Raw genomic sequence first — 23,241 nt, forward strand, 5'->3', positions numbered from 1 at the left:
TAACAAAGTTGTGACAAAATGTATTTATTGCTAAATAAGCTGGTCGAAAATGTGGAAATCTCTTTTGAAACCTCATAATTTGGTTTACTCAAGGAATGTCTTTGTGTGAATTTTAAAATTTACATGAAATGTAAATCCATATTCCGCTTCTCAAGCATAAATCTATACAGAATTGCATTTAATAATCTAACAGAGTTGGGACAAAATATATTGCTCAAATATGTGGAAATCAGAAAATAAATACTACCAATCGAATACCTAAACCGTGAAAAACGAAACAGAGCGATATAACCGAATGTATGGGTGATAAAACTGATAATAAATGTTCCATATTGTACTACATCCCCTGCCATTTCTCTTATCGCATATCTACAACTGTATTTACAAGGGTCACAATGATACTTTAAACCTATGAATAGCGAATCTCCGGAGGAGGGAGGATTCTACGGTGAATTTAGTGGGTCTTAGGGAGGGCCAAACGAAGGGGAGGGGCGTTATAACATTGGAACAAACACATAGATAGGGTACAAGCCTCGTCTACGCCACGCCCCGTGACTGTTCCTCCTTGATTTCCCGACTGGGGTCAAACTGCTGGGTCTGCGTTTCCCAGAGGCGGGCATATAACCCATTTTGCCTTAGCAGCTCCGTATGGGTGCCACGTTCGCCCACGCGGCCATTCTCCAGGACCAGGATCTCATCCGCATCCTTGACCGTGGAAAGGCGGTGGGCAATGCAAATGCTAGTGCGTCCGGTTGTGGCACGGGTCAAAGCCTGCAGAATGTTCTGTAAAATGAAGACAACATTAGTCAGTTTATAGATCCAGTTTTCGGCACCACAAACTCACATGCTCTGTGATGGAGTCCAGACTGCTGGTTGCCTCGTCGAAGATCAGGATGGGTGTGTTCTTTAATATGGCCCTGGCGATGGCCACGCGCTGCTTCTCGCCGCCCGATAGCTTCAATCCTCGCTCGCCCACCTGAGTGGAGTACTGTGCCGGCCAGCTCATGATGGAGTCATGCAAATCCGCCATCCGGGCTGCGTTCTCCACCTCCGCATGCGACTTGCTCAGATTGCCATAGTGGATATTGTGCTCTATTGTGTTGTGGAACAGTACCGAATCCTGCGGCACAACGGCAATAACCTTGCGAAGACTATCCAAATCCACGGCGCTGATATCCTGCCCGCCGATCAACACTTTACCCGAGTTGGGCTCAAAGAAGCGGAAGAGCAGGCGCACCATGGAGGATTTCCCTGAGCCAGAGCCGCCCACAATGGCCACATTCTTGCCGGCGGGAATGGTGAAGGAGAGGTCCCGGAAAATGGGCTTGCCCGGTTCATACTCGAAGCTCACGTTGCGGAACTCGATGGACGAGTTGCTGGTGTCCACGAACAGAGGCTGTGCATTCGATGCCGTCTGTATACTGCTATCCACATTCATCAGCGTAAACATGGCCTGCATATCGAGCAGAGCCTGACGCACCTCGCGGTACACACTGCCCAGGAATCCAAGGGGTATGGAGAGCTGGAAGAGCAGGGCATTCACCATCACCAAGTCACCCACCGTCATGTTGCCCTGGGCAATCTCCTTGGCGGCCAGCACCATGATCAGACTAAGGGCACTGCTGAAAATGGCATTCTGCCCGAAGTTCAGCAAGGCTAAGCTGGAGCTCGTCTTCAGGCTAGCCGTTTCGTACTTTTTCAGCACCTCGTTGTAGCAGCCAGCCTCGTACTTTTCGTTGTTGAAATACTTGACCGTCTCGTAGTTGATCAGCGAATCCACGGCCTTGTTCCCGGCCTCGTTCTCCGCCTGGTTCATGTACACGCGGAATTGGGTGCGCCATTGGGTCACACTGAGGGTGTAGGCGGCATATATGCCCACGCAACCCATGCTCACACCGGCGAAGGCCAGGCCACACTTCACTCCCAGGATGCTGGACACCAAAGCCAGCTCGAAGATTGTGGGCACAATGTTGAACACCATGGCGGAAAGCACAAAGTTAATGCCCCTCGATCCCCGATCAATGGTCTTCGACAGAGCTCCCGTCTGCTTGTTCAGGTGGAAGGCAAGGTCCAAATTGTGCAAATGAAGAAACACATTGCTGGCGATCTTTCTGATCGAATGATGGGCCACCTTGGCAAACACCGCATTTCGCAGCTCGTTGAATCCCGCTGCACTGGCTCTAGCAATGCCATCTAAAGGCATCATTTGGTTAATATTTAGAAACTCAAGTCAGAGAGTAGACTTACATCCTAACATCATGGCTGTGGCTGCGGAGAGCACTGCATCCGGGGCGGTGTCCATGTTCAGCGTTGTCATCGTGTCCACGGCTCCTTTGAACAGGAAGGGCACGCAGACGGTCAGCAGTTTGGAGCCAGCCAATAGACCCAAAGAAATGCCCACTCTGTCAATTACGGAAATTATTAAATAATTAAAACCTGGCTTTGTAATGCATTACATATAATTATGTATATGTTTCAACCATGAAACTTCTAAACAAACAATATACTATTCCACTTGTGCTTGTTATGTCTTTAACATACTCATGCATTATTCTAAAACGCAGGCTGCTTAAAAAATAAATATTGGTACCTTAGCTATCATACGCGAGTTCTTTTGATAATTAGACCTTTTGTTGCCTTTTTTTACTGCCAAATAAAATGACTTTTAAAAATCTATAGGAAACAAACAAAATTACCGCGAATTTCGAGCATTGCCATTTAAATTGACTAAAATCTTTCTTTTTTAAAAGTTAAAATGACGTAAAAAACAAAAAATTAAATAGTTATCGATTGTTTGTATGTTTTGTACACAATTTTTTCAAACTTATAAAATAACTTAAAAATATGTCTAAAACACTAAATACTTTAAGAGTCTTTTATTACAAATAAAATATCCACATTCTGTTAAGAACAGTATAATAGTGGAATCTAAAATTTTTATTTAATTTAATTTAAATTTTAAGCATAGGGTTTGTTAATCAAATTGACTCACCGCTTCCGCACTAGTGGATCCTCCTTGGGCCAGATGTAGGCCATCATGGCGCGCAGCATGTCCTTGGAGGTGACCTCCGGTGCGTCCAGCTTGCCTAATCCCGAGCCACCATCGCTGCCGCCGCCTATATGAACATGACATTGTCGTGATTGCTGTTGTTGTGGGCGGTAAAGTCGCTGCCGCTGTAGCTTTGTTGTTTTTGCTGCCGCTGCTGCTGGGGCTCCACCTGCATTGAATTCACTTGGTTGCAGCAAAATTCAGAGACAGGCGCTCAACACAACAAGCGCACAAACAAACAAACAAACGAACGGGCATTGGCCGACTTGGATAACAAAACTCGGTACTCGGTCCACAAAACAAAATCAATTTTGGGTTAGTCAATAGAAAAAAGCGTGAGTGGCTAGTACTAAACAATACAATAAAAACCTGCCGATCAGCAGGAGTGCTCTGTTAATTACGGGAAGTCCGGCATTGGTTAATGGACCTTTCCTTGGGAACCTACCTTTGGCCTTCTTCCCGAACACGCCACCCAGCAATTTACTGCCCGGCGTGGGCGTAAAAGGGGTTATCTTCTTCCGCTTGACATCGCCGCTACCCTGATCATCAACCTTGGCCAGCGAAGAGTACAGCTGAAAGGTCATAATTATAGTTAGAATTAATAAACAATTTTTGATTATTATTTTCTGGGATTTATTAAAAAAATAAACAAAGTTTGTTGGGCTTCTAAATTTAATGTCTTAAGGAACATTTTATAAATTTAACTGTTTTCTTGAATTTTATGTAATTAAAAATGTTATTATTTGTATATTAACGATCCCTGAAATATGAAAAATAAAGAATAATTTTATTCTGGTGTTTGCGGTTTTCCAATAGATGACTTACAGAATATTTCAGAAAAATAAAACCTTTTATAAATGCCCTAAAATTATCTACAAAGATTTGTGCTCAAACTCTTATTTTTATTTTAACGATCCTTGAAATATCAATAATATAAAATGCTTTATACTGATTTTAAATCTAAGCTCAACATAGAAAACATCATTTAACTTTATTTCTTCAATTGTAAGGCTTTTAAAATGTATTAGAATTAATTTTAAACTGAAATATCAAAAATAGAGAAAATGCTTTGTATTTACTGAAAATCTAAGCTCAATATAGATTACTTCTATTCTGCTGGATGCGTCACTTGAAATTTAGCCAGGTAACGAATGCACTCCTGCAGGTAAGACCGTGCCACCGATCCACTCTCCGTCAGCTTTGGAAGCTTATCCAGCTCTCCCACAAAGATCTCGTACTCCTTTATTTTGTAGGCCACCAGATAGGACAGCTCCGGCTGCACATCCTCGAACTGTTCGACGTCACCGAAGGCAATTTGGTTGAGTATGTTGGGGTAGTAGGCCTGCTGCTTGAAGATGAGGTGCAGCACTACCCTTAAATTGTGCGAACAGCCATCGTCGATGTGCACGAACATCTGATCGTTCAGATTATGCTCCCTAATGAACTTGAAGATGTTTCGGTGGAAAGTCTGCGAGGCTAACTCCTTGTTATGCTTAACCATGTGCTCAATGTCCAGCAGAGAGAAATCAAAATAATCATGCTTATTTTCTTTCAACCAAAAACCATACTCCGTTAAAAGCTTAAAGTTGGGCAGAGCACCGTAGCTGATGAACAATTGTTCATAGGTTTTGGTTTTGACATGAGGCAAGGATTTCAATGTCAGCACGTAATCTTGGCCGTGAATCTCTGCCGTGGTTTCCACACCATCGGAGTGGTTGAAGAGGTCCAGGAACGGAGCCAATGCCATATTGGTGTCGCCACTGATTAGAGCCTGAAAGTGATTGCTCTGCTTTTTCAGAAACCGGGAAATGAGGTAAACGCTTCTGGTGTTTACGCTGAAGTATGCCCATTTGTATTCGGCTAGCGTCCATATCTCCTGGCCATAGTTCTTCCCACAGCTATCGCAGTTAAGGAAACCCACCAGATTCTTGATTATTTCGTAATATCCCCGTATTTGACGGTTCTGAGCCACAGTTCGCTCTAGCAGGGATTCTGGCAGACACTGCAGTTCGGGTATGGCACAGAAATAGGGAGTGGAGTAGCTTCTAGGCAAGGTGTCCAAATATGCAGCGTAACCAGAGGTTTGAGAGCAATCATGCAGGTGCTTGTGGTACATGAGGTAACAGGCTACCAAGGCTTGAAACGAAATCCTGACATTCTTGTCGAATAGGTCTTTGTTGAAGAGACTTTTGAATTCCTTATCCGATTCCAGGGTAGCTATGGTTATAAGGCAACCAACTGGCAGACGTATGAGCTCGTCCTCTGGCGAGAAGGTGTCCTGTTTCGAGCACAATCCTCTGCCAGTCTCTGGATAGTTCTTTGCGGAAAGATGAGTGTGGTTTCGCCAGCCGAGGGAGTGTAGGTGAACGTAGAGATTCTGTAGGGAGTTGGTGGAATCCTCTGCTGGTTTCTGCTGGGCCCTCTGAAGCCTTAGGCGCTGAGTTCGACCCATTATTCCCGATCCCCGTGAATCCTTCTAGTCTGTGTGTGCGCTGTTTTGGTCTATATATCTATATCTCTATGCTTGCTGCAACGAAATAAGCCAAGCATTAGGTTGAAATTAATCTTAGGTAAATGGGGAAAAGGACCAAAACAACGCACACGCAGACTGCTCCGCCCCACTTATTGCTGGTAATTTCCACGCATTTAAATCGCCAATTCATTGCGTATTTAACGCCTAATTACGAAATCGTAATCTAGTCTAGATAGTCTCGCTTGTGGCCTTGAAATAGGTCTCTAGACCCGGTCGCAGGAGTACTCACCACTCTGGCCTGCACGTGTGTTCCCTTGGCGAGCGTGTAGCATTTCGCGCGTCCCAGGTGAGCGGGTAAATGGATGCTGCAATGCTTGGTCAGGTGAAGGAGTCCGGCCATTACTTAATTGCTAGACGAAATCAAAATAAAATCCCTCTTCTTTTGCACCGTCCCTGTGTTTTTGCGACGATATCTGCATGGGCAGTGTTGGGCAACGTCGCACATCAGCGTCAGCTGTTTATTATTGCCGTCTCGTTGTGAATGGCTACTCAGGTATTGGCCAATGGAACCAGTTCCTCTTCATTGGTTGATAAAAAATGAACATATTACTAAAAAGTCAACATATTCGATAATTATATTTATTGTAAGCATAAATAAAAAATAATCATATTTGGCAACATTTATTTTGTTGTGATAAGTACACACAATTGAAATAAGAATTGCTTGGGAATATTTTTTGGTCCACATATTCAATATACTTGTATTTATTGATGATAATGTTTTTAACCATATTGAATTGTTTGGCATAAAATAAAATGTTGACCAATCAACATATAACATTTACACTTATTGTATTATGAAATCACAACTACTTTATTAATAAAACTTCTTTATTCAAAAAAAAAATATTTGGTTCCAAATAAGGGATTTATTATAACCATAATTTTTTGGAGGTGACTCACTCTCAAAAGTAAAATAAAACCACCAAAAGAACTAGTTCACCTTGAGCAGCTCAATTTTATCAGTGCCGCCTACAAAACTGGCATATCTGAATTCTGGAACAGTCCACACGCTCAAAGATGTCGCTGTTTGGTTTGATTATCTCTGGACGCCTGCCGCAATCGGATTTTGTGGCCGTGGACACCACCAAGCTGCTGGTCAATGTGCCCGACATCGAGTCCGTCAACTACCTGGTAGTATTCCTCACCGGCGTATCACCACTGCCCATCGGAACCTCCGCTGCGATATACTTCAGCTGGCCGGACGCGAACGCGGCGCCCACATGGCAGTATCTGGGACACATAAACAACAACAAGCCCTCCGCCATCTTCAAGATCGCCCAGCTAAAGAAAAGTCACGAGCTGGAGGCTCATGCCCACGGAATGGTCTTTGGCAGCCAGGAGATCTCGCACATCGCCCAAATCGGAGTGTCCCTCGAACCGGAGCTAACGGTAGCTCAGCAGACGCCAGCGGTGGTAAGTTCTGTTCAGAAGGAAGATAAGCAGTAGCATCTCTATGGGGTCTTAGACCTGGACAAGTTGATTTAAAAATTTCACTTTTCTTTAGTTCAGTAATAGAATAAATTTCTACCTTCCTCCTACATTGCAGTCCACTGCCAACGACAACAAGCAATTTGGTCAGCGAATGCTGGAGAACTTCTTCAACTACGCCTCCAGTTTCGGAGTTTCAGCCAGAGACATCTCGCCTGCCTCGAACGAGACTTTCGTACCTTTCTCCGTTGTCCAGAATTGGTATACGAATTTCCAGCGACGTATGGAACAGAACCCAAACTTTTGGAAGTACTAGGGACACCTGGACGATGGGGGAGTTGTGACCTCCGCAAGTTGTTGATATTACAAGTAAAGTTTTATATTCATACTCTTTCTGTAATTATGGGCTCTCGTTTAATGTGTAAACGAAGATTTTGGACTTAGGATCTTAATATTACTCAGGCCTGCGGTGTCGTTGGCTCGGGTTCCTCCTCCTCGGGTGTCTTCTGGGTCTTTCTCTTACTTGCTGGTTCCTGTGCAGGCTTGCGTTTGACAAAGTGCGGTCTAGAAGCCGTAGTATTCGAAGGACTTCGGTCGGCTTGAGCTTTGGGAGACGGAGATGGAGCCGTGGATGGTACTGGAGCCGAACCTGATCTTTTTTTTATAGAAGTTTCCCCTTTGTAGGATGGTGATGTGCCACGTTTGGCTGGAGAACGTGGATTTTTACTTGGAGGCTCCTTCATCGATGGAATTTCAGCTGCTGCAGCTGTAGGTTCAGCAGCTGGTGCTGGAACCGAACCCGATCTCTTTTTGTCTGAAGTACCTTTCTTTGCTGGCGGCGATGAGCCACTCTTGGCTGGAGGAGCAGAATCCGCCTTGGCCTTATCCTGCTGCTCCTTGATTATCGCCTCCAAACGCGCCTTGTTTTCCGGCGTCAGCTCACCAAAGATGCTTTTGATGATGGCTTTGTACTCCTTGTAGTGCTGCACCTTGTTGCCCGTGGCTGGCGAGGAGCTGGGCGGTCGTCCGTGATAGGACACACAGCGGCTGTAAAGAGAACCAGTTTGATTAGATTAGAATGTTTATTTTAAGGGACACCCAGTATTTCTCCCCCTGTCGCCCAGAACTCTTTGGTCTATTTAAACAATAGCATTGGCGGCGGTGGGCGACGTGAGCTGATTTTTATTCAGTCTCTCTGCCTATCGTTCTTTTTTTGTGGCCTGCAAAAAAGCAATTTGGCAAGCTGACATATTTATTCAGTCTATATAGTGGCCACTATGTACTTATATATATATATATATATATATAAGACGTCTACGAGAGCGATCTTCTCGGTCTGCGTGGCATCCGAAACACGCGCAACCTCTCCTGAACATGCTTTCTATTGTCTTTAGAGATCTATCACCAATGATCATGCCCTGCAGATAATCGAAGGGGGTACTACCCAATGATACACTGAATTTTTGAATTAATTTAAAGGGTTTTTCACACAAAAAATATTTTATAAAATGTCTATCGTGTAAACTAAATTTGGAGTGTATTTCATTCATTCTTTCGAAAAAAATATATATTTATTAAAACCTTTTATAAAATACTTTAAAATAAACTCTACTCTTAAGATATTCAAAATGCAAACAAAATAAGTTTCAAAGGTCAATTCACAAAGTTTTTTTTGATTTATTTAAAATAAAACATGATTGGCTAACTTTATGGACATGCTATTGAATTGGACACACCACTGGCAGATTTAAAAATAATTTTTGTTATGATTTATTCAATTTTTTTTATAAAATCTACATTAGCAACGTTATAAACATTTTAAAGTGTTCATAAAAAACAAAAAAACAAGACATTTTGATGATTGTTTTGATTATTCAATATGTAAACATAGTATTGTTTTCAACAGAGTTGTTTTCCTTTAGTAATTTGCAAAGAACAGCATAATTTCTCCAATATTAAACATATTTTAAAAAACATTTGTTTATAGTACTTTTAGATACAAAAAATGTAAACAAAATAAGTTTCAATGCCCTATTTTTATTTAAGTGAATGAACAGTTTGCGAATTCAACAACATTTTATTTAATATGTGAAAGATTTTATTTTTTGTTATTTTAAATAGAGCTGTTTTATTGGGCCTATATTTACACAATTACCCTGGATTTACAATCCAGCTGCAGGGCATCAACACTTCGTGGTCGTTGCACCTCGGACACTACACAATTCATTTGCAATTACATAGATTGCTGACTGATCAATGATCGGATGGTTGCCAGCGAGGCGCAGCCAAAGGGAACGGATTGGTGGTGGATCTCGGCTAGACGGATCTTGTATCTCGGTGGTGCTCCCGCCGACGGATTGCGCCAGTTTCGCTTGCAACGCGTTGAGTGAAACATAGTCGAGTGTGTCGATCGAAAATATAAGCCCGATTTGGTCGCGTGTTGACCACGAGAATAGGTCAACAACAGAAGTCCCACGGCCACGCCCACAAGATGATGACAGCCAGGCAGCAGGGGGATTGGCAGGCGGGATCGGGATCGGAATTGCAGACGAGAAAAGAAGAGGAGAATCGTACGACATCAATGTCGCAGGCAGCAGCTAATAATAATCATAATTCGCAGCGGCTTGTTGTTGATGGCATCGTAAATCAGGGCACTGAGTCAGCCATGTTTTGTTGTGTACCGAAAGCGGCGCCGGAAGTACTCGGAATGGCAGGGCAATTTCCGGTTGGCCAAGGCAGCACTTGGCGCGGCAGCTTCTCTGCGATGAATCACTCGCTGCAGCATAGAAGCATGGCAATATGTCAGTCGCATATGCAACCTTTGAGGGCAGGAAAATTTCCCATGCATCTAAATTTAAGGCTTAACGAGGGGTTTCCTTTATATATTTACCAGGAAGAAGTCTTAACTGAAACACTACTAAATACACCACATCAAGTATACGCCCCCTACAAAGCAAGCTTTCCCCTACAACAAGTATACGCCCCGTGGCAGCTAAACTTTCCCCAACTGCTACAATTGCCGCGAAAATATTCCGATGGCTCGTTCCCAGAAATCAGCACCACTATGACCCGTCGTGGGCAGGTGGCCACCAGCTCACCCGTCGAGCAGGCTCCCCAGGAATTTCCCATAATTAAAAAACAATTTGTTAGCTTTCCCAATTATCGAGCAATGCTTTCTCAAGATGGGCCGGAATATCACCCGCCCACCGCAGCCACAACAACAACAATGACGCAGCTACCGGGTCTCGGCAAAGTCACCAAAATAGAAGATGGTGTACATAAGGCGGTGGTGCTGCTACTACCGACGGTTGATAATGAACTCGAGGGCGTACATGCGGTAGAAGCATTAAACTTGAACGTGGCAAGGGAAATCGAGCATCAACAGGCGGAAAATCTTAATGACGCCTTCGGCCAAAGGCGACACGACCACAAAAACGACGACGCCATGGATGGGGCCAAAAATAAACGCCGAAATAGCGAAATATGTGAGCAAAGCAAATTAGAGAAGGCCGCCGAAGATGATCATAATGAGGCAAATATGAGAGATCGCGGCGGCGGCGGCGAGCAGCAGCAGTCAATATGTTTGGCCAGGGAGCAGACAATACAAGTTGATGGGAATCAGTACCAGAATCGAAATAGCAACCACCAGCAGTCCGGCGATCTCTCAGACGCCCGCGAATCGTCGCCAGAGCAAGTGGACGTACAACTCGGACGGCAACTGACCCGCGAGCGGACCGCAATTCCGCCACCGAATCGAACCCTGCCAAATATAGAATTACTAAAGAGTTCCGTGCGCGCCTTTCTCGCCGAGTACTCATCGCCGCGATTACAGCTCAATTGGGATTGGGATTGGGACTGGGAGCTGCTTGACCTATTGACTCAAAGCATCGAACTCATTTGTGGACAAGCGGATACGGGTAACCTTTGGAGCGAGGCGGCCGTCGTCGGAGCGGACATGACCGTGAGCAAAGTCAGCGAGGAGCGGGAGACAGAATCGGTTGAGGTTTATCCCGAGCAACTCGATCAGCCGTCGGAATTGGATGATAAAAACAATAATAGTGGCCATATAGAAGCATCACCATTAGCAACCAACGACATGAAGTACGAATTGAAGAGTGCCAGGAGTAGCAGTAGAAGTCCGCAAACGGAGTCGCCAGTTAGCAGGTTAAGTAGCAGTGCCACCAGTCGTATACGTAATGTGGAGGCAAGTGTGCCCACGACCACCACAACTGCAACTACCACACGTGCCCCTCTGCTGGGGGAAATAAAGCGCAGCTCCATCAGCAGTCGCGATAGCATCTTCTCCTCCATCGATGCGGATTCAGTGCTGCCCGAAAGGACGCGTTTGCGTCGCCAGCGACGTGTTCGTTCGCAGGATTCCGTGGAGGAGAAGCCGGAGGATGTGATCGAGCGGTTGAACAAGCTTAAGGCACGGATTTCCGGAGCCCTTAGCGAAGTTAAGGGTGTGCTCAAGCAGTATAGCACGGAGAGCGAGGCGGAATCGGCGACGGAGCAGTCACAGGTGGCTTCAGATGGAGGAGCAGGTGACCCACCTCCCGTGTCCTTTCGCTTTGTGAAGAAGGTGCGACGTCGCAGCTACTTCGATGAGGCCGAGGAGGAAAAGGAGCAGGCTGGAGAGGAGCAGGAGCATGAAAATCAAACAAATAAAACTGATTCCTCTAGAGAAGACAAAAATGAGCAGGATGCCCTAAAAACTAGTAAGGATACCAAAGTTCAAAGAGAGCAGACACCCTTTGCTAGAGAAAAACTAGAGGTTACTGAAAGTCAGAAAAACGAAGTCAATGAAAAGCAGGCAGGCAATGAAAGCCAAAAACCAATAATTAATGAAAAACTTGAGCCAACTGAGGTTAATAAAAAATTAGAGGTCACAGAAAATCAAGATCTTAAAAGTACTAAAAACCAAGATACAAAAGTGCTTGAAGATCGGGATAAAGTGGATGGTGCCAAACTGGTTAAAGAGCAGGATATAACTAGTAAGCAATCAAAAAATCTAAAGATTCCTGAAAACGCTGTAGAAGCAGACAAACAAGATGAGAAAATTAAGAATCGTGCTATTAAAACCCATACCAAGGAGCATAAGGATATAAAAACCGAAGAGGCTGCCTCAGAAACACCAAAAATTAATGGTGAGCTACCAAACACAGCTGAACAAATCAAACACCCTGCGAAAAACAAAACCCAGGCCAAAATTGAGTTTCTAGCCAAGGTTCAGAGTGAATTCAAATCGAAATCTGTTAAGGAAAAAACACTCCAAGAGGAGTCTTCCAAGGAGGCAACTATTAGGGAAGAAACTGAGAAGGATACCAGTACTAGGAAAGAAATTAATAAGGAAACAACACTTTGGAATGAAACTATTAAGGAAACTTCCCAGGAGAACACTTCCAATGAAACTTCTTCCAAAGAATCAACTTCGAAAGAAGCAACTCCGAAAGAAGCAACTCCAAAAGAAACAACTCCGAAAGAAACAACTCTGAAAGAAGCTAGTCCCAAAGAAACAGCCCTTAAGGAAGCAACTCTTATGAAAATAGCTTCCAAAGAAGAAACTCCAAAGGAATCAACAACCAAAGCACCTACAGAAGTAGCCCCAAGTAAACATGCTTCCGAAAGCAAACAATCAGTGTCCTTGCCAGATGAGTCACCCGAGTCAACTCAACCACCGTCCAAGATCAAGAAGAAAGTCATCGTGAAGGTGAAGAACCCTAGACGTGCCTCGATCGCCGCCGTGGAACCATCCAAGATCAAGGTGGAGCCGGCCGTCGAGCAGAGCGATGCTCTCATCACTCAGCGACGACCCTCCGACTCGGAGGCGATTGTCAAGCGCAAGAAGAAGCTGAAATTAATGGGCAGAGGCACAGACACAGCAGCAACATTAGTATGCACAGCTGAATCTGAGTCCCCAAGAGCAACATCATCGACAACAAAAGCTGTTGACGACCATCAGAGGGAGACGACTTCGATAGCCGAGGAACAATTGGCTACGCCAGAGGTCACAGCGGTGCCAGCCAAGTTGCCTAGTGCCAAAAGTGGCCAAGGAGAAGCGATAGCAATTGTAGCAGCAACAGCAGCAGCAGCAGAAGCAGGAACATTAGCAGCGACAACAGCAATCGATTCCGATACGGCAATTAACAATCTAGCGCCAGCAGGCGATCGAATCAGACGTACCAGCCTGAAACTAGCGGAGTTGGTGGGTGAAACGGTGCTGGTGGTGCCGGCAGCAGCAGCAGCAGCATCAGCAGCAGTAGCAACACCAGGCCCAAAAGAGTCCAAAGAAGCCATCAAACAAGTGGCCATCGCCGCTGACATTGTGCCACAAATAGCGGCAGTAGCGGCAATAGCGGCAACAGCGACATTGAATCACGAAGAGTCATCATCATCATTAACGTCAGAGCAGCAACCAACGCCAGTAGAAGCTACAAAAGCCGGAGAACAGGCGCCGCCCGGCGACAGTCTAGCCAGCATGCCGGAGCTGAAAGTACTAGCCGGACCGGTGCAGCCGGTCAAAATCGAGACGGTCGAGCAGCAGCAGCATGATGTGGCCAAAAACCCAGAGCCGCTGGTCAAGAAAAAGGCACCTGTGCATCTCAAGAAGCTGGTGCGAAAGAATTCCATCGACAAGGATCCGCAGGAGAAGCAGAAGCAGGACAAGCAGGACTCCAGCAAGCTGAGCAACATACTGCGCGACAGGAACAAGATCAATGAGCTGTCCTCCAGGATCAACAAGCTAACGCCTCCCAAGAAGCAGGCTAAGCCAGACAAAGAGGCAGAAAAGAAGGCAGCCGCAGCAGATCCTAAGCCAGAAGAGGGAGTAGCTGCTCCCTTGGAGGAAGTACCAACCGAAAACCAAGCTGATCAGGAAGTCAGTGAGGAACCCGAGGTTGAACCCACGCCGGAGCCCAAGAAACCGCGCAAGATCAAAAAGAAGGTGATCATCAAGCGGCAGAAGCGGCGCCTCTCCATCGGCGACACATTCTTCCTGCAGCCGGAGCCCGAGGAGCCCACCATTCCCGAGGTGGAGACCATTGAGCGGGCCATTGCCTATGTGACGGACGACGAGGAGGACACTGTGGCGCCCGAGCAGGAACCGGAGCCAATCAAAGCGCCACTCAAATCCTGCCTGCATGTGAGGGAATACAAAATAGGGGACCTGGTGCTCTACGCAGAACGCTATCGCAAGACGCAGGTGCGCTGGAAACGTGGTCGAGTGCTTGAGAGGATCACCAGCATTTCGTATAAGCTGGAAATCGAGGGCAAGGAGGTGCCCGCCCACGTCAGCTACATCAAGAAGTACACTGGGCGAAAGGTGCGTTTCGGGGGCAAGGAGTATCTCGAAATCGACTATGAACAGGTGGCCGAGGAGGAGCGCAGGGCGGCCAGCTACAGCATATGGAACATGGTGTAGACACCACCTAATGTATACCCACCATATATACCCCACCAGTGTGGTGTCCAGTGTGTCCGGCCAACTTTGAGTGGAATTAAAAAATTGTGCAAATTTTTTAAGGATCTCAATCTCGACATTCAGTTATGTTATAGTGATTCGTCCTAGTCAAGTGTATCATATAAATATATATATAAAATATATATATTTAGAGTAGCTTAGTGTTATCCTAGTGTTTAGTGTAACTTATTCCAGGCCTTTCGTTTACATCTTAAGTATAGTACTCTGTATGTGTAATTATAAACAAGCTATTTAATGTTAAATAAAGCGGAAAATATTTCAGTTATGCGGGAGAGCGAGTGCGTTCTATTTTGGGCCTGTGTTCCAAAGCCAATTACTCATAAAACTTTTATGAATCTGTTTATTCCGATGCTAGCGATTGATGCGATTCCTGCCTGCCCCTCATCTCCCCACGGTTCTTGTTGTTTTCGGGTTTATTTATAAAGCGAATTGCCAGCGATGAATGAACAATAAAACAGGGGGCTATATTCGGAATAGTTCGACCATGGCAAACATCTCAATCAGCAAACAAAATGAGAGATTCCACCCACTCCATCAATGTCGATGATAGACAACCAAAAATCGCAAATGAGGAATGCGTGCCATTAATAAAACTTTGGCGGGATTTGCCGTGCAGTGGCCTGCACTTAGACATACTATATAGAAACTGAAACAAAAGCAAAAAGATCATCGGACATTTCTCATAATTGATTGTCAAGGCGTTCGGAATTCTTCTTGGCGAAAAAATCTCTCGCAATTACCAGAGATTTTAATTCACGCTGACAAAAACAACAAAGAATATCATGGGAAAACACACAATACACAGTACACAACACACATGCCAGCCATAAACATTGCGCCGGGGAATGAGGCGTGCCATCATATCATACTATATAGTAGACGCCACAGACCTGCGAATATGCTACATTCCTAAAGGCCTCTGCCTCTGGCGGGATTTTCATTCAATTTTCGGGGCTGGCAACCGAGTACTACCTATGTATATATGAATATATGTGCGATCAAGACATTATGTTTGCCTCGCTACGACGAGTACACAGGAAAAATTAATATTTCATGGGTACTGTCAGTGGAAATGTCAAATAAATTATTGCGAAAAGGTAAACAAAGGATATAATCAGACAGGCCATAATCGCTTTTCCTTACAATGAAACCGGTAATTTTAACACATCACATAAAATCAAGTGTCTAGGGTCGTTTTAAACACAATGTAAATCAAATTGAGCAGGACAGCCTCTAATTAAGTGGAATAATAACATGACAAATAAATATAAAGAATTTTTATATTTGAAAACCTCACGTAACAGGTGGGTTGTACTTCAATTAATTTGATAAAATGGCTAAGGATTTTAAGCAACCGAATTCTCATTAAAATATACTACAGAATATGATAGCTTATGGTATTTCAAAAGTTTTGAATTTCCATTTTTACACCTGCTTACAATATAGCGCTCAAACTACTATTTTTAAAAAAGATCTTTATACAGGATATATATCTATAAAGAATAGACTATATTCCATAAGTTTTTAAGTTGTACAGATTATAAATTTATAAAAACTATACCGTATTTCAAAACTTTTCAAGTTCCACTTTTGTAAACTTAATAAATATATTAGCTATCTAAACCATTTTTACAAATTTCAATCTACATTTACCCTTTTTTTCCAGTGCACATACATATTTGCACAAAAGAAATTGAAAAACAAAGCACATTTCATTCTATATGTTCGGAATTTCGAGTTGAACGATAGTTGGGAACACTTATGAAGACCAAAACATCAAAGATTTCAAGTGCAGAGAAAGGGTCCTCGGCGGTTACACATAAAACCATATATCTGTCTCGTACATATCGCAGATATTATTTTGAATTTCCCCCGACAAAATGTTTATGTGGTCTCAGTCTCAGGGAAGCAATATTGTTTTCCATAAATCAGAGCAGAAATCTAGCGCAGCATTAGCGTTATTAGAGGGAGCATTGGGTTTTGGGTCCGAGAATGCGAATGCGATTGCGAATTAAAATTGTTGTGGAGAGGCGAGATATCTGGGCGAAAAGACCCCGTCTACAAGAAAAGAGAGGAGAAAGAGGGGGAGAAAGCGGGGAAAGTGTTTTAGTATCAAACGCCGCGAATCTGTGCCAAGTTCCTTGCGCCAGTTCTCTGTAAATACAATGCGATGTCCAACATCGAATCGACAACGAGGCCACCATTCGGACCCGGCCAATTACTAACAACGCAGTTGCCAAATTGAACAAATTATTGGAGCCTTCGCCGAGCGGCAATTAATCGTTTCAGAGCGACAGGCATGCCGTCCATGAACCCGCATATTTCATCACCCACTAACACCCAATTTATTATAGTAATAAAGTCAAAGAACCACCTCAACCTTATAGTAAATTCCGAGTCGGGAAACGATTTTGCGGTGGCGCCATTTGAACTCTGACGAGGCCAAGTGCGTTACACCTTCTTAAAAGAAGCATCCCAAAAACTAAACAACAATATATTTGGCAATGTTTATAAAAGCGGTCCCCACTTCTGTAAATCTTTAGGGCAACCTTCTCGAATTCGCTTGGCACACGTTTGGTAGCAAAGAAATACAGCCAAACGAGAATAAAATGTGATGATTAGTGCATTGTATTTATAGCATAAAAATAGTACTTGCTATTAACTTGTTACTAGAGTAATCTATTTGTTAACAGAATACATGTATGAGCGAAGAATTATCATACATTCCAACGTGAATTCTGGTTTAGTTTGAATTGCATTGTGTTTGTAAAATAGGAAACATTTTTATATCCACTTTAATTTTCTTTTTTTATGACATCAAATTATACTATTCGTCTCGAAGTATTTTAAGAAAACTAATTTCAAAATTTTTTTTTTACTATTTTGGTTAATGCAAAACAAAATCATACAAAGGAAATTTACTTAGCAGGTATACCTATTTTAACATAATTGCTCAATACTAATAAACATATGTACTTTTATAAATAAAATATTTGACTCATTAGAAACAGTTAAGTATTTTTCTTTAAAAAAAAAATTTCAGAAAACAACTGAAGACAAAAAACATGATATACCCCAATCCCCAAACAAATGCCAGGTATCAAAAGCAAAAACAATTAAACCGAAAATCCCCAAATCTTTGCTGTTTCGGCATGCTTTTGGCTTGGGTGTCAACATCGCTATCGCCATGCAACATCCACATTGCCATCGGCATCAGCATCAGCATGAGCATGAGCGCCAAAGATGGCGTCACACGGAATTTTAAGGGGTGTCAAGCGATGCGTAGGGGCATCCGAGGAGTCGTCACTGGCAACGCACCGCACCGATTGACACTTTGAAGGTGCGTCAACGATAATCGCACCTGAATTGAATCACCCACAGGGGAGTAGCCCAAGGCCTGGCATTGCACCTTGGCATTTACAGATTATATCTGGGTTTTGTGGGCACTTACGTTTCGCTTTCGTTCTTGAGCAGCGCGGTGTCGAATCGTGGCTGCACGTAGAACCAGCCACCCATGTTCTTGTGCTCCTCCTGCGCCCAAATCAGCTCCGCCTTGGGATACAGCTCCAGCTGCTGGCTGATCAGGTCGTACGGGAAGGGACACAGCTGCAGAATGGAGGACAAACATAGATGATAAAGTATTTGCGGAAATAGTTAAATAAGGTTAAAGTAATAAAGTATATAGATAAGGTATATTAAAACAATATTGCAATTTAGTTATGCTAATAAAAACTTTGGCAAGGTAAAAGTTAAACCATTTTTCAAAATCTTGATAAAGTTAATGGAACAAAATAGGTTGCAAAGAAAAAGTTTAAAAAGTTCTTATATTTTAATTGCCTGAAGATCGAACATTTCAAATGGGTATTATCTGCATTTAAAATTGTTTTGATAAAAATAAGATTAAATATATCTGTTATTAAAATCTTTCTAAATACTCCCCAACACTGCTGATATATAATATTGACTTACTTGTTCCACCCTTACAAGGGCCACCGACTCGACCTGCTCGTGATCGTCGCGCTCCTTGAAGAGATCGTAGTAGATTTTGCCGGAGCAGAATATCAACTTTTTGACGCACTCGGGTTTCTTGCCGGCGGGACCATTGTCGGGAATGATGCGCTGGAAGCAGCTGCACTCGTTGAAGTCCTTGAAAGGACTGCGGGCCAGCGGATGACGCAGCAGAGACTTGGGCGAGAAGTTAATCAGCGGTTTGCGGAAGCCCATTTTCACCTGGCGACGCAGTCCATGAAAGATGTTGGCTGGCGTGGAGAGATTCGTCACGATCCAGTTGATATTCATCAGTTGGCGTGCCACGAAGTCGCAATCGCAGGTGTCCGGATAGACATCCGGATCGTCGTCGCTCATCTGCAGGAAACGCTCCATGCGGCCGGAGGAGTGCTCCGGACCCATGCCCTCCATGCCGTGGGGAAGGAGCAGCACCACACCAGACTGGCGCACCCACTTGGTCTCCCCGCTGGCTATGAACGTATCGATGATGCACTGCGCCGTGTTGCAGAAGTCACCGAACTGGCCCTCCCACATGACCAGCGCATGCGGACTGGCCATGGAGTAGCCATGCTCGAAGCCCAGCACAGCACACTCAGATAGTGAGCTATTGGACACGGAGTAGGGTGCCTGGTCGGGATACAGGTGGTCCAGGGCGGTGTACACCACCTTGTCGGCCGTCTGGTGGTGCAGCACATGATGCCGGTGCGAGAAGGTGCCGCGCTCCACATCCTGACCCGACAGCCGCACATGGATACCCTCTTTGAGCAGCGAGCCAAAGGCAAAAGCCTCGCCCAACGACCAGTCCGCCACCTTGTCCTCCACCATTTGCTTTCGCAGAGCCAGGATGCGATGGATGCCCCTGGATGGGATGGGAAAAAGTATACTTATATTGCGAGATAACTATTACTATTTAGCAACACTCACTTGTGCATCTCGAACTTGTGCTCCGGCGGCGGAGGACTGGAGAATATCTCGCCAATTGTCTTTAGGGTATCCGTGCTGATGCCAGTGGGACACAACTCTAGTCGATCACGACCTTCGAAAAAACCCGGCCAGGGGGAGTCAATCCAAGACGAGTACTACGGAAAAAAGACAATAAAATAAGATTGATACCCGTTACTCAGATAATAATTTTTAAAGTAAATACACCCCAGAGGACAATCAGGTTTAGGTGGCGCCATCTGCCGAAGTACTTGCTTAAAGCGAGCTGTTATTTCGCTCTCTTCAGTTCTCTCAGGAATATGCAGTGACGTCATAATTAAAACTTTCCTTATAACTTCTAAAATAATGGTTTGGTTTGAGAGATTTTGGGAGTGTCTTTAGATATTGACTAAATAAATATATACCGACCAATAACTGGACAGTGTTTAGACTTGTGGACATTAAGGTAGGCGTGGCCGAATTTTAAGATTAATTTGCTATGCGTTTGCCTAACTAAAATCTGTACGAAAAATCCTAAATCTCTGGCTTCTATAGTTTCAGAGATTCCGAATTATTGATTATGATCAAAAATATAATCCTTTCTACTTGTAACATCCTTTTTATCAACTACAATGTATCATTTAACTCTAGGGGTTAACGGGCATAAAAAAGCCTTTACTCCGGTTTCTTACCTTTATGCTCTTCATTGTTTTGGACTCGGTCCAGGCCTCCTCGCAAATCTTGTCGTATTGAGAGACCATTGCCTTGAACTCGTTGTCCGAGACCACGCCCTCCTTGATCAGCTTTTCCGAGTAGAGCTGGAGGCATGTTTTCAGCTTTCGGATGCGCTGGTACATCAGCGGTTGTGTGAACATTGGCTCATCGGCCTCATTGTGTCCATTACGGCGGTAGCCGACTATGTCGATGACCACATCCTTCTTGAACTTGTGCCTGTAGTCGGCGGCAATGCGGGCGCACTTGATGCAAGCCTCCGGATCGTCGGCGTTCACATGCAGAATGGGAGCAGACACCACCTTGGCCACATCAGTGCAGTAACGCGAGGAGCGGGAGAAGCGCGGATCGGTGGTGAAGCCCACCTGGTTGTTGGTCACAATGTGAATGGTGCCGTAGGTGGAATAGTTGGGCAAGTCAGACAAATGCATCGATTCGTAGACCACGCCCTGGCCGCAGAAGGAGGCGTCGCCGTGTATGATGATGGGCAGCACCTTGTTGCCACAGGTATCGCCGCGCTGGAACATCTCCGCCCGTGCCTTGCCCAGCAGCACCGGGTTCACGTGCTCCAAATGCGAGGGATTCGCCACCACGGTGATCCGCACCATGCGATTTGTCTGCCGATTAAGCCGCTCCTGGAAAACGCCCAGATGGTACTTCACATCCCCGGATCCAGAGTCGGTGGCCGCCAGACCGTGGAACTGCGAAAGGATGTCGGCAATGGGCTTCCGGCAGATGTTGGCCAGCACATTGAGGCGTCCACGGTGGGCCATTCCTAGAACAAGTAATGGAATATGTGTGGATCAATCAATCAATTAAAATCGGCATATAAAAAAGAAAAACTCTATTAATTCTCGTTGGCCTATCTATCACTTTCCCATAAGATATTTCTATTTTAAATTTTTATTATTCCCTTGCAGAGCGTATTATAATTTCAGTCAGAAGTTTGCAACGCAGTGATCAGCATCACTAGGCGAGTCGATCTAGCCATGTCCGTCTGTCCGTCCGTCTGTCCGTCTGACGGTCTGTCCGTCCGTTTCTACGCAAACTAGTCTCTCAGTTTTAAAGCTAATCTGCATGAAACTTTCTCAAATGTTATCTTTCTATTGCAGGTAGTATATAAGTCGAAACGAGCCAGATCGGACGACTATAGCATAACTTTGCTGTTTTTAAATTTTTCTATTAGGTTTTCGACATATTGTAATGGTTAAATATTTCAGAATAACGGTTAAAATTTCATCAAAATCGGACGACTATATCATATAGCTCCCTAAGAAATAATAAAAATATATAAAACAACTATCTAATAATTGAGCTGCAAATCCTCATTGCTTCAATGTTTTCAAAAATATACGAAGTAAATCATAATTTTAATGTTTTCAAAAATATTTAATTCTTGCAATAGCTGCAAGGGTATATAAACTTCAGCTTGCCGAAGTTTGCTTCCTTTCTTGTTATATGTATTCTTTAAAAAAAAATAAATATTTTAGAACGAATAATATTCCTTTTATAAATATTGGTTATCTATCTAACTTGACATATGTCATTCATATTCTAATTCTTTAGAACTAAGGTGGACAAATTTTGCTCCAAAATAATTATTCTTGATACAAGTCAATAATAATTATTTTATGAAATTGTAATACTGTACCTATATAAATAGACTCCACGCCCATATTCGTTGAGCGGTCCACAACCTCCTTGATGGTGGGGATCATGATGTCACATCCCTCCAAGCCGAAGCGCTTCTCCGACGAGAATTTCTTGGCCAGGAAGTTCTCAAAGCCCGTGGCGCGGATCAGACGCTCTAGAAGGAGTTTCTTCTCCTCCTTGTTTAAGTCCAAGGAACCGGGCTTCTCGAATCGGTCGCGAATCCAGGTGGTCTTCGTCAACGAAGTGATCTGCATGTACTCCACTCCAATGTGGCCGCAGTAGATGCGCTCCAAGCGGTCCAGTATCTCCCTAGTATGAATGGCAATAATAATCTACACTCAATATGGATCACTTTAAACCCACCTCAGTGGCAAAAACTCCTCATCACCGCCTATCATCGTGGATGAGGGCAGCTTGAACATAGCATTGAGATCACCTGAGAGAAAAGGCTCATATAAATTACTTTCTGAATATGAATTAACAAATAAATGCCCACCAAATATATAGGAATAGTGCTGCCTAAGTACCTCCCTGGCCGCATTGCGTTGGGAGCCATCCACAGAGGCTCCTTTATCAGGAATAATAATTCCCAAAGGATCCAGATCGGCGGCCAGGTGACCTCGCGATTGATAGGCCCGGATGATGGCCTGGATTGTGTGGTGGTCATCGATATTTTTCCAGTCACTGGGAGGCGCAGAAGGAGCTGGCGCTCCGGATGCCGTCCTTTCGCCCAGACGAGCCTTCACAACTGTCCTTTCCACCGGAGCACGTCTGTACTTCCGGGAGTGCGAAGTTTGGACAGGCATCCTCTTGGAGACTGACCGCTCGCCGCCGCCGAAGAGCTCGTCCCAGGACTAGGTAGTAATCAAATAAAATAAAAATAAAAAATAAATTTTGTAATATTAATATTCATTTTATAGGATTCAATCTTTTTATAGCTTTATATCAAATTGACTCCAATAAATTACAAACGTTTTTTTTTTTAACTTGAACTTATTTTAATAACTCGAAATATTTATGATCAAAAAATCTAAATTATGTGTTTAATATAAGAGGATGAGATGTTTCATGTATGCTTCAGAAAACTCACCTCATCCACTGACTTCGGATTGCGTTTCCATTTGCTATAGAGGCGTTCGATGTAGGCTGCACTGCATCCGTTGGCGAAGGAGTCCAGATCATGAGCACCGCACAGCGGCGAACTAGTCTTTAAGGTGCGAAGGCCTAGCTGGGCAAGGATGTGGTGGTCAGTGGCCAGCTGTGCCAGCGCCAGTTTCCTCTTCATCTGCACCAGACTCCTCAGCCGACATTGGTTCATATTGTGAGGTCCGGTAAATTTTGAATTTTACTTAGTAAGAAAGCCAAAAAGTGTTCAGGGTCTGACGGCTGAGAGAGTTATGAGCTCGACAAATATTTCGAGCTGCTTAGTAATTT

General features: G+C 44.2%; 5 protein-coding genes across 8 annotated transcripts; 2 read left to right on the forward strand and 3 right to left on the reverse strand.

Annotated features, from left to right (window-relative positions):
• Window positions 1-352: 352 nt before the first annotated feature.
• On the reverse strand, window positions 353-6,036 carry LOC108145851 (ATP-binding cassette sub-family B member 7, mitochondrial). Of its 2 annotated transcripts, none has more exons than XM_017271468.2 (6): window positions 5,812-6,036; window positions 3,495-3,621; window positions 2,993-3,218; window positions 2,248-2,402; window positions 845-2,193; window positions 353-783 (listed from the first exon to the last, which is right to left on the reverse strand). In XM_017271468.2, exons 1-6 carry the CDS (start codon window positions 5,920-5,922, stop codon window positions 538-540), a joined length of 2,214 nt encoding a protein of 737 aa, XP_017126957.1. In that variant the 5' UTR covers window positions 5,923-6,036; the 3' UTR covers window positions 353-537. The 2 variants fall into 2 exon arrangements, with proteins under 2 accessions (XP_017126957.1, XP_017126958.1); XM_017271469.2 differs by having other exon boundaries at window positions 2,993-3,116; window positions 5,812-6,035.
• On the reverse strand, window positions 3,522-5,927 carry LOC108145853 (SET domain-containing protein 4). Of its 2 annotated transcripts, XM_017271473.1 has the most exons (3): window positions 5,812-5,927; window positions 4,156-5,576; window positions 3,522-3,621 (listed from the first exon to the last, which is right to left on the reverse strand). In XM_017271473.1, exon 2 carries the CDS (start codon window positions 5,499-5,501, stop codon window positions 4,158-4,160), a length of 1,344 nt encoding a protein of 447 aa, XP_017126962.1. In that variant the 5' UTR covers window positions 5,502-5,576; window positions 5,812-5,927; the 3' UTR covers window positions 3,522-3,621; window positions 4,156-4,157. The 2 variants fall into 2 exon arrangements, with proteins under 2 accessions (XP_017126962.1, XP_017126961.1); XM_017271472.2 differs by lacking the exon at window positions 3,522-3,621 and having other exon boundaries at window positions 3,673-5,576.
• Window positions 6,037-6,520: 484 nt separating the features above from the next.
• On the forward strand, window positions 6,521-7,401 carry LOC108145859 (protein OPI10 homolog). The gene is made up of 2 exons (XM_017271480.2): window positions 6,521-6,998; window positions 7,132-7,401. The coding sequence occupies exons 1-2, from the start codon at window positions 6,603-6,605 to the stop codon at window positions 7,327-7,329; spliced, it is 594 nt and encodes a 197-aa protein (XP_017126969.1). The 5' UTR covers window positions 6,521-6,602; the 3' UTR covers window positions 7,330-7,401.
• Window positions 7,371-23,134, reverse strand: LOC108145856 (2-oxoglutarate dehydrogenase, mitochondrial). Of its 2 annotated transcripts, XM_017271477.2 has the most exons (10): window positions 22,898-23,134; window positions 22,304-22,661; window positions 22,171-22,243; window positions 21,806-22,116; window positions 20,115-20,929; window positions 19,426-19,580; window positions 18,463-19,360; window positions 17,945-18,099; window positions 7,472-8,060; window positions 7,371-7,407 (listed from the first exon to the last, which is right to left on the reverse strand). In XM_017271477.2, exons 1-9 carry the CDS (start codon window positions 23,123-23,125, stop codon window positions 7,472-7,474), a joined length of 3,582 nt encoding a protein of 1,193 aa, XP_017126966.1. In that variant the 5' UTR covers window positions 23,126-23,134; the 3' UTR covers window positions 7,371-7,407. The 2 variants fall into 2 exon arrangements, with proteins under 2 accessions (XP_017126966.1, XP_017126965.1); XM_017271476.2 differs by having other exon boundaries at window positions 7,400-8,060.
• On the forward strand, window positions 10,537-14,765 carry LOC108145855 (titin homolog). The gene has a single exon (XM_017271475.2). It carries the CDS (start codon window positions 10,552-10,554, stop codon window positions 14,431-14,433), a length of 3,882 nt encoding a protein of 1,293 aa, XP_017126964.1. The 5' UTR covers window positions 10,537-10,551; the 3' UTR covers window positions 14,434-14,765.
• Window positions 23,135-23,241: the final 107 nt, after the last annotated feature.

This window comes from Drosophila elegans, unplaced genomic scaffold (assembly GCF_018152505.1).
Source record: "Drosophila elegans isolate 14027-0461.03 unplaced genomic scaffold, ASM1815250v1 contig_208, whole genome shotgun sequence".
NCBI classification, from domain to species: Eukaryota; Metazoa; Arthropoda; class Insecta; order Diptera; family Drosophilidae; genus Drosophila; species Drosophila elegans.

What these genes read in the sequence shown, in the direction of transcription:
- LOC108145856 (XM_017271477.2), bottom strand. Translation starts at nt 23,125, where the DNA reads ATGAACCAATGTCGGCTGAGGAGTCTGGTGCAGATGAAGAGGAAACTG. An exon ending in GCACTATTCCTATATATTTG is followed by an intron (nt 22,244 to 22,303) that starts GTGGGCATTTAT and finishes CTTTTCTCTCAG; the next exon opens with GTGATCTCAATGCTATGTTC. An exon ending in AAACAATGAAGAGCATAAAG is followed by an intron (nt 19,581 to 20,114) that starts GTAAGAAACCGG and finishes TTTTTTCCGTAG; the next exon opens with TACTCGTCTTGGATTGACTC.
- LOC108145859 (XM_017271480.2), top strand. Translation starts at nt 6,603, where the DNA reads ATGTCGCTGTTTGGTTTGATTATCTCTGGACGCCTGCCGCAATCGGAT. An exon ending in CTCAGCAGACGCCAGCGGTG is followed by an intron (nt 6,999 to 7,131) that starts GTAAGTTCTGTT and finishes CCTACATTGCAG; the next exon opens with TCCACTGCCAACGACAACAA.
- LOC108145853 (XM_017271473.1), bottom strand. Translation starts at nt 5,501, where the DNA reads ATGGGTCGAACTCAGCGCCTAAGGCTTCAGAGGGCCCAGCAGAAACCA.
- LOC108145851 (XM_017271468.2), bottom strand. Translation starts at nt 5,922, where the DNA reads ATGGCCGGACTCCTTCACCTGACCAAGCATTGCAGCATCCATTTACCC. An exon ending in GATCCACTAGTGCGGAAGCG is followed by an intron (nt 2,403 to 2,992) that starts GTGAGTCAATTT and finishes CGTAATTGACAG; the next exon opens with AGTGGGCATTTCTTTGGGTC. An exon ending in CACAGCCATGATGTTAGGAT is followed by an intron (nt 2,194 to 2,247) that starts GTAAGTCTACTC and finishes TGATGCCTTTAG; the next exon opens with ATGGCATTGCTAGAGCCAGT.
- LOC108145855 (XM_017271475.2), top strand. Translation starts at nt 10,552, where the DNA reads ATGAGAGATCGCGGCGGCGGCGGCGAGCAGCAGCAGTCAATATGTTTG.